Source organism: Erinaceus europaeus, chromosome 2 (assembly GCF_950295315.1).
Source record: "Erinaceus europaeus chromosome 2, mEriEur2.1, whole genome shotgun sequence".
In the NCBI taxonomy this organism is placed as follows: domain Eukaryota; kingdom Metazoa; phylum Chordata; class Mammalia; order Eulipotyphla; family Erinaceidae; genus Erinaceus; species Erinaceus europaeus.
The window spans coordinates 4,697,569-4,707,019 of record NC_080163.1 but is presented as its reverse complement, the minus strand read 5'-3'; the positions used below and the strand labels follow the sequence as shown (position 1 = coordinate 4,707,019).

Below are 9,451 nucleotides of genomic sequence, written 5' to 3'. Positions count from 1 at the left end.
CTCTCCTGTGACATCAGTGAAACTTAAATGGGGCCAGGAGATAGTTCAACTGTTGAGTGTCCACTGCAACCCATGCAAGGACCTGGATTCAAGTCCCCCACACCACATGGGGGCACCATCAGGGGAAGCTTGTGAACTGGTGGAGTGGGGTTGCCGTGTCTAACCCTCACTGCCTCTCCCTGAATTAAAAAGAAAACAAAAATTCGCCTGAAGTAGTAGCATCTCGAAGGCTCACTAGACTAAATAATAAAATTATTAATGAAATCAAAGGAGTAGCCCAGACACCAGAGAAAGAACACCGGGACAGAAAGCTCCTGGCCTGGACTGTGGCACCTCACCTATGGTCACCCTCTGTAGGCTCAGCCTTCCTGCATGGGACTAAGGGGTGTCAGAGAAGCCCCAACCTGGTTGGGGGAGTGGGGGCCTCAGAAACCAGGTGGGGTGTCCCAGAGAAATTCTTGGGGTCCTGCATGCACCCTCCATACACACACACACACACACACACACACACACACACACACACAAACACAGCCTGTGTGTCCTGGAATTGGAGACAGCCGAGTCCGGGGCCCTGGGGTGAGGAAGGAGTCCCAGGGGGCCATGACCTGGGACCTCAGGCATGATTTGAAAGGTCTCAGAGGGGAACTCCAGGAAGTTCAGTCCCAGATAGGATTTGGGGGTCCCAGAGGGAGGCCACAGGCATGATTAGGGTTGTCCCAGATGATGTCCCAGGCATGACTTGTGGGTCCCAGGGCGAGGCCCCAAGCTTGATTTGGGGGATTGCAGAGGGGTCCTGAGAATGATTTGGGGGACCCCAAGCACAATTTAGGAAGTCAGTCCCAGAGAGGGCCCCAGAGGGGACCCCAGAGGAGAACGGAAAGGGCGAATCAGGGGTCTGTCCCAGAAGGGGCCACAGGCATGATTTGGTGGTGGTGGTGGGGGGGGGGGGGGCCTCTGGCACAAATTGGGGCAGGGGTCCCGCTGGGGGAGGCAGGCACGATCCAGGGGTCAGTTCCGGGGGCGGGGGGCTCAGGCACAATGGGGGGGGTGCTCCCAAGGGTCCCCCAGGCAGGGCTTAGGGATGGAGGCAGCGCCCCTCTCTCCACGCGTGGGGTCCGTGCGTCCAGGGCCCGGGGGGCGCGCACGGGTGCGGGGCACGGGTGCGGGGCACGGTTGCGGGGCGCGGGTCAGGCGCGGCGGGCGGCGGGCAGCAGCGCGCTGTCGAACTGGTAGGTGAGCTTGCGCTTGACCTTGCGGATCTCGCCGGTCTTGGCGTAGTTGCGCAGCGCCCGCGCCAGCTTCTGGTAGGTCATGCGCTTGCGGTTGCCTTTCTGCTGCCCCCAGCGGCGCGCCAGCGCCTCCTTGTGTTTGGACGAGAACTGGAAGACGCCGGCGCCCGGCTCCACCCACCACACGCACTCGCGCATGTCCCCGCGCGTCAGCAGCCCCAGCAGGAACTGGTACAGGCGCAGCTTCTTGCGGGCCCCTGCGGGGATGCGGGGATGCGGGGGTGCGGGGGGTGCGGGCATGCGGTCAGCGGTCAGCGGGCTGACCCTCACTTGCGGGGCCGTGCCACCCCCCACCCCCGTGGCTGAGAGCACTGTAGAAGGCCCCAAAGCTGCCCCATGGATGGTGGAGGGGGCTGTGGCGTCTCTCCATTCTTCTCTATCTCTTCCTCTGTCTGTCTGTCTGTCTGTCTCGCTCACCGGTGCATGCACAGCTCAGCTCTGGCTGATGGTGGTGATGGGGCTTGAACCTGGGACCTCAGAGTCTCAGACATGAGAGTCTTGTTGCATCACCATCATGCTGTCTGCCCTCAGCGCCTCCCCCCCCCAAAAAAAAAAAAAAAAAGCAAAAGCCCGGTAGTTCAGCTGGGAAGGGTCAGGACTTGTATACCCAAGGTCCCCAGTTTGAACCCTGCAGCCACCTGTGCCGGAGTAGTGCTCTGGCTTCTCTCTCTCTCATGAAATAAAAGAGTAGTGCTCTGGCTTCTCTCTCTCTCATGAAATAAAATAGACAGTTTTTTGGTTTGGTTTGGTTTGGTTTGGTTTGGTTAGGTTTGGTTTGGTTTGGTTTGGTTTGGTTAGGTTTGGTTTGGTTTGGTTTGGTTTTGCCTCCGGGGTTATTGCTGGGGCTCAGTGCCTGCACCATGAATCCACTGCTCCTGGAGAACATTTTCCCCCTTTTGGTGCCCTTGTTGTTGTAGCCTTGTTGTGGTTATTATTGTTATTATTGATGTCGTTCATTGTTGGATAGGGCAGAGAGAAATGGAGAGAGGAGGGGCAGACAGAGAGGGGGAGAGAAAGACAGACACCTGCAGACCTGCTTCACCGCCTGTGAAATGACTCCCCTGCAGATGGGGAACCAGGGGCTCCAACTGGGATCCTTATGCCTTTCCTTGTGCTTTGCGCCACCTGCACTTAACCCGCTGCGCTACCGCCCCAACCCCTAAAATAGACAGTTTTAAAAGCATCGCCAGATCTAGCTCAGTCTGTTAAAGCACAGAACATACATGCCCGGGGCCAGGCGGTGGCGCACCTGGTTAAGCACCCACATAGTCCCCACCTGCAGAGGAAGCTTCCCAAGTGGTGAAGTAGGACTGCAGGTGTCTCTCTGTTGCTCTCTCTCTCTCTATCTCTTCCTCTCCCTTATCAATTTCTCTCTGTATCCAATAAAAAACCAAAATAAAATTTAAAAATACACAAAAAAAGAATCTACATTCAGCCGATGTTGGATGGACCTTGAAAAAATCATGTTGAGTGAAATAAGTCAGAAACAGAAGGATGAATATGGGATGATCTCACTCTCAGGCCGAAGTTGAAAAACAAGATTAGAAAAGAAAACACAAGTCGAACCTGAAATGGAATTGGAGTATTACACCAAAGTAAAAGACTCTGGGGTGGGTGGGTGGGTGGGGAGAATACAGGTCCATGAAAAATGATGAATGACATAGTGGGGGTTGTATTGTTAAATGGGAATCTGGGGAATGTTATGCATGTACAAACTATTGTATTTACTGTTGAATGTAAAACATTAATTCCCCAATAAAGAAATAAATTATTAAAAAAAAAGAATCTACATGCCTGAGTCTCCCAAGATCACAGGTTCAAACCCCTAGAAACCATCTTACTACAGAACTGAGCACTGTATGTGTGTGTGTGTGTGTGTGTGTGTGTGTGTGTGTATCATTAAAAGAAATAAAATACATATTTAAAAAAGAGGGAGTCGGGTAGTAGTGCAGTGGGTTAAGTGCACATGGCGCAAAGCGCAAGGACCGGTGTAAGGATCCTGGTTTGAGCCCCCCACTCCCCACCTGCAGGGGAGTCACTTCACAGGTGGTGAAGCAGGTCTGCAGGTGTCTGTCTTTCTCTCCCCCTCTCTGCCTTCCCAACCTCTCTCCATTTCTCTCTGTCCTATCCAACAACAACAATAATGATAACTACAACAATGATAAAAAGGGGGAAAAATGGTCTCCAGGAGCAGTGGATTTGTCATGCAGGCACCAAGCCCCGGCAATAACCTTGGAAAAAAGAAGAAGAACTGGGGGGGGGGGGGGGCATAGCCGGGCACAGGCTGCTAGAACCCCACCTGGCTGTGTGGCCTTGGGCTCGTGACACAGTCCCCTCCGTGCCGGAGTCTCCTTGGCTATAAATGCGTCTGATGTGTTTGCTTTGTGTTTATAGACCTCTGGGAGGCACCCAGTGCTGGCTCTACACGCGGCATTCCATAAATAATGAGTTCTGGAGGTGCACACTTCACCATGCTCAAGGGCCAGCTTCCAGTCCCCAGCCACCACGCGGGAGCACCATGCACAGGGAGAGAAACTCCACACCAGGTGAAGCAGTGCTGTGGTGTCTCTGCTCTCTGCTCTCACCTTCTGCCTGAAGAAGCAAAGGAAAACTGAAAGTCTCCCCAGAGACATGGGATCATATGGGCACAAAACCCCAGAGAAGCCCTCGGGACAAAATAAAATAAAGTGGGGGTCAGGCCGTGGCGCAGCGGGTTAAGCGCAGGTGGCACAAAGCACAAGGACCGGCGTAAGGATCCCGGTTTGAGCCCCCGGCTCCCCACTTGTGGGAGGGTCATTTCACAGGCGGTGAAGCAGGTCTGCAGGTGTCTATCTTCTCTCCCCCTCTCTGTCTTTCCCTCCTCTCTCCATTTCTCTCTGTCCTATCTAACAATGAACAACATCAACAATGGCAATAATAATAACCACAACGAGGCTGCAACAACAAGGGCAACAAAAAGGGGGGGAAAATGGCCTCCAGGAGCGGTGGATTCACGGTGCAGGCACCGCGCCCAGCAATAACCCTGGAGGAAAAAAGAAAAGAAAAGAAAAGAAGAGAAAAGAAAGTAAATCATAGATCTGCACCTTAAATCCCATGAGTTGGGGGTGGTAAAAATGATGCCCATTGAACAGATGGCAAACTGAGACCCAGAGAGGGAGAACAGGGGCTGGGCAGGAGGTGAACAGGTGGGCATGAGCTTGTGAGTCTTTTCTCTTCTTTTGAGACTTTTTTTTTCTTTATGTCACAGGAGAGAGACACACAGAGAAAAAAAAGTGACAGTGAGAACCAGAGCACCCCTCAGGCACACGCAACACCAAGGATCAAACTCAGGTCCTTATGCTTATAAGTCCAGGTTTGTTTTTTTTTTTTACCATAACACTGTTCAGTTCTGGCTTATGGTACTGCGGGGGACTGAACCTGGGATGTTGGAGCCTCTGGTATAACAGCCTCTTTGCATAGCCACTATGCTATCTACCCTCTGCCCTAGAGGGTTTTTTTTTATAATATTTATTTATTTTCCCTTTTGTTGCCCTTGTTGTTTTATTGTTGTTGTAGTCATTATTGCTGTTGTTATTGCTGTTGTTATTGCTGTTGTCATTGTTGGATAGGACAGAGAGACATGGAGAGAGGAGGGGAAGACAGAGAGGGGAAGAGAAAGACAGACACCTGCAGACCTGCTTCACCGCCTGTGAAGCGACTCCCCTGCAGGTGGGCAGCCGGGGCTCGAACCAGGATTCTTACACCGGTCCTTGTGCTTTGCGCCACATGCACTTAACCCGCTGCGCTACCGCCCAATTTTCTATCACTTACTTTTCACAGGGACAGTTAGGGAAAGAAGCAACAGATACAGAAAGAAGAGAGACACAACAACACTGCTCCACCATCCATGCTGAGCACGTCTGCTTTCTCTCTCTCTCTCTCTCTCCACATATATGAGGTGGAGAAGGAAAGGGGGGAAGGCTGGACAGAGGCGCACCTGTTTGAACGCACATGTTACAGGGCACAAGGACCCAGGCTCAAACCACTGGTCCCCACCCGCAAGGGGGAAGCTTCATGAGTGGTGAAGCAGGTCTGCAGGTATCTCTCTCTCCTTCTCTCACTCCTTCTTCCCCTTCTGGCTCTATCCAATCAATAAATAAAATATTGAAAAGAGACTGAGAGAGAAGAGATACCATCTTCAGCACTGAGGGCAGCCTTTCCTGTGGTAACGTGTGCCCTCTGCCAAGCAGCCACCACTGGGACCTTTGGTAGGTTCTTTCTGGGGTCTGGGAATGCTATCATTACCATTAATTTGCATGAGAAATAAACATTTAAAATCTGTTCATTTCAGACCCTGCAAAAGAATCGACCAGGTCCTATCCACCAGGAAGAATCTACTCCCTGATAGCCAGGGAGCCTGCATCGTGTTACTTAGCACCCTCAACTGACTCCAGAGGGCAGATGCTGCCATTGCTGCCGCCTTATGAGGCACAGAGGTGCAAACACTCTCCCAACATCACAGAGCCAGCCGGCGACAGACCCCAGAACTGCTGGGTGCAGAGTTAGTATTTGGATGTCAGAGTTCCCGTAGCCCCCACCACACACACACCACCACCCATCCCCCAGTCCTGGCTTCCACCCCTCACCCCCCATTTGCCACCACATACCTGCCTCAGACACCTGCCCATCGGGGCAGGCCAGGAGGGCCTCGTCTGACTCGCTGTCCGAGACCTCAAGGGCAGGGCTATCAAGCAGGTCTTCTTCCTCTGAGAGCACGGGGCTGGGGTACGGGGCGTAGGCAGGGGGGCCCAGGGTCTACGGAAGGCCGGGGGACCCTGAGACTCAGCCCCTCTGCTCCTCTCCTGTCCTCAGTCCTCCAGTGGCTCCTCCCAGCCCCCCCGCCCTGGGGGGGCTCCCATCTCTTCCTGTCTGCGCCCTGGGCATGGGGTCCCCACAGCCTCCTCCTCGAAGGCCAGGCTGGCCCTACTGGTGGCCATCTGTCCCTCTGTCTGTCCATACAGCAATCATGATAAGCACAGAGGGTCCTTGAATCCTATCCTCTGATCTTTTTTTTTTTTTCCATTGCCACCAGGGTTATCGATGGAACTCCACATCTGAATAGTCTCTCCACCCTAGTGGCGGGTTCTTTCTGTATTGTTTCTTTTGCCTCCAAGGGTTAATGCTGGGACTCAGTGCCTACAGTACGAGTCCACTACTCCTTGTGGCCATTTAAAAAATAATTTTTTTTAAAGGATAGAGAAAAATTGAGAGAAGAGGGGAAGTTGGGGGGGGGGGGAGAAGGATAGACACCTGCAGACCTGCTTCACCGCCTGTGAAGCCACTCCCCTGCAGGTGGGGAGCCAGGGGCTCGAACTGGGGTCCTCGTATGGGTCCTTACGCTTAGTACTATGTGTGCTTAACCCAGTGTGCCACCGCCTGGCCCCTGGCCCCTCTTTTTTTCTTTTGCCACTAGGGTTATAGCTGGGGGTCGGTGACTGCACTGTAAATCCACCACTCCTGGTGGCCATTTTTTCTTTCAATTTTCTATTTTATTGCACGGAAACAGAGAAAAATTGAGAGGGGAGGGAAGATAGGGAGAGAGACAGAGAGACACTTGCAGCCCTGCTTCACCGCTCACGAAGCTTCCCCCCTGCGGACGTCATCAAGGACTCCAGCCCTGTGTTTGAGTTTGGTCATGTGTGTGCTCACCCCAGGGGCTGCCACCATCCCGACCACCCTGGGTCTTGGGATGTCTCCCTGCCCCTCACCTGGCTGCTGAAGTCCTCTGTGGGGTACGCGGGGAAGCCAGGGCCTGGGGTGTCCAGGCTGGGGGCCGTGTCCAGCGCCCCCCCAGGGCTGAAGGCCGAGTAGCAGAGCGGGGCGGCCTGGGGGGGGCCCGAAGGCGGCGGGCCGGTCAAGGTTTCGTAGGTGGCGGGCACGGCGGGGGCCTCGGCCCAGCCCCACAGGGAGTCTGGGGGGGGGATGTTGTCAACAGGTCAGCCCTCGAACCCTCTGCACAGAGCAGCCATTGTGAGGTGTGCAAATCTCCCGCCCCAGGATTTGCATGGAGAGCTGGGTGGGGGCATACTATGGGGGGAGGGGTGGAGGCTGGGGGGGTAGGGCATGAGCCTGGCTGCTCTAAGCCTCTGGAGCCAGTAGACACCCCTACCACGCACCATGGGCCTCAGTTTCCCCAGGTGTTAAACAGGGGCGGGGCCACTCACCGGGAGCTCCCTCGGAGTCTGGGGTATCCGGGGTGCCTGCAGCTGTCCAGGTCATAGAAGACTCCGTCTGGGTACTGGGGGTGGGAGGAAGGAGGGGTCATGCTGGGTGCAAGGAGCCCCCACCCCTCACCCCTTGATACCATCAGGGCATTCAGCGCAGCACAGGGTGAGGAAAAGAGAGACAGAGACTGAAAGAGAGAGACACACAGAGACAGAGAGACACAGACATCAGGGACCAGAGAGAGAAAGAGAGCCAGGGGGATAGCGCAGCATTACAGCACAGGCCTTAGATGCCTGCGGTCCCAGCACTCAGTCCCCAGCACCACTTTACGCCAGAGCTGAGCAGAGCTCTGATCTCTCTCTCTCTCATAATAATAAACACGCAGTCATAAAGAAATGATGTGGAGAGCCCAGTGGTGGTGCACACATTACCATGCACAAGGACCCGGATTTGAGCCCCCTGCCCCCCCCCCCCCACCTGCATGAGGGAATCTTCACAATCAGTGAAGCAGGCCTGCAGGTGTCTCTCTCTCTCCATTTCTCTCCCTGTTTCTCTAATAGCCGCCAGGTGTTGCCGCTGGGTCTTGGTAGGCCTCAGTGCTGGTACTATGAATCCACTGTTCCTGGCAGCCACTCATTTCTCTGATTTTATGAGCTAGGACAGAGGACAGGGAGATAGAGGGAGAGAAAGACAGACAGACACCTGCAGACCTGCTTCACCGCTTGTGAAGCAGACCCCCTGCAGGTGGGGATCTGAGGCTCAAACCGAGATCCTTCCACTTGGTAATATGTGTGTTTAACCAGGCGCACCACCACCCCCCCCCCCCCCCCGGCTCCCTCTTTTTCTCCTCTATCTCCTCCTCTCCTCTCAATTTCTCTGTCCTAGCAAATAAAGTAGAAAGGGGAGGAGGGGGAGATGGTCATCAGGAGTAGTGGATTCACAGTGCTGGCACTGCCCAATCCCCCCCCCCCCACAGTGATAACTTTGGTGGCCAGCAAAAGAACCGTGTGGCCTGGGAAGTGACTCAGTAGCTCAAGTGTGGAATTCCTGGGCACAAGGCGGCATGCCAGAGTGATGCTCTGATTATAAAACAGAATAAAAGTGGCTGGTGTAGTGGCACATCTGATTAAGCACACACATTACCATGTGCAAGGACCCCAGGTCTCAAGCCCCCAATCCTGCCTTCAGGGGCGAAGCTTCGCAAGTGGTGAAGCAGGTCTGCAGAAGTCTCTCTCTCTCTCTCTCTCTCTCTCTCTCTCTCCCCTTCCTTTTCAGCTTCTCTGACCTATCAGATAAAAAGTAAAAAACAAATGTATTTAATAATAAATAAATAAATATTATTATAAAAATAATAATACTATGTTAATTAAAAAGAAATAGGACCAAGAGACAGCTCCCCAGGAGAGTGTACACTCCCATGCTCAAAGCCCCCAGTCAGCATATGGGAACGCCCGGCCTGCTGGCTGGGGGGGGGGGGGACTTCCTGAGCAGTGGAGCAGTGCTAGGTGTCTCTTTCCCTCTCTCTCTCCTTTCATCAAAAAATAAAAATAGAACCAGAAACAGTGAAATCATTCAGGACAACCTTGGTGGGAAAATAATAATAGTAATAATGGGAAAAAGAAACACTTTAAAATAGGGTAGAACAGGGCAGAGGGTAGACAGCATAATGGTTATGCAAATAAACTCTCGTGCCTGAGGTTCCAAAGTCCCAGGTTCAGTTCCCTGCACCACCATAAGCCAGAGCTGAACAGTACTCTGGTTAAAAAAAAATAATAAGGATAGAACAAGAGGGGAACAGTGGTCCGGGAGGTGGCGCAGTGGTAAAGCACTGGACTCTCACACATGAGGTCCTGAGTTCAATCCCCGAAGCACATGTACCAGAGTGATGTCTGGTTCTTTCTCTCTCCTCCTTCTTTCTCATTAATAAATAAAATTTTAAAAAAATTTAAAAAGAAACA

The 9,451-nt window shown here is 53.3% G+C and overlaps 1 protein-coding gene across 1 annotated transcript in view; it reads right to left on the bottom strand.

Annotated features, from left to right (window-relative positions):
• Window positions 1-903: 903 nt before the first annotated feature.
• SPIB (Spi-B transcription factor) overlaps window positions 904-9,451 on the bottom strand; it is a 14,232-nt gene continuing 5,684 nt past the window's right edge. Inside the window, 5 exon segments of the mRNA XM_060174951.1 lie at window positions 904-1,486; window positions 5,936-6,083; window positions 7,037-7,239; window positions 7,493-7,514; window positions 7,516-7,566. Of these exon segments, the coding sequence (XP_060030934.1) occupies window positions 1,188-1,486; window positions 5,936-6,083; window positions 7,037-7,239; window positions 7,493-7,514; window positions 7,516-7,566 (723 nt within the window). The 3' untranslated portion in view covers window positions 904-1,187.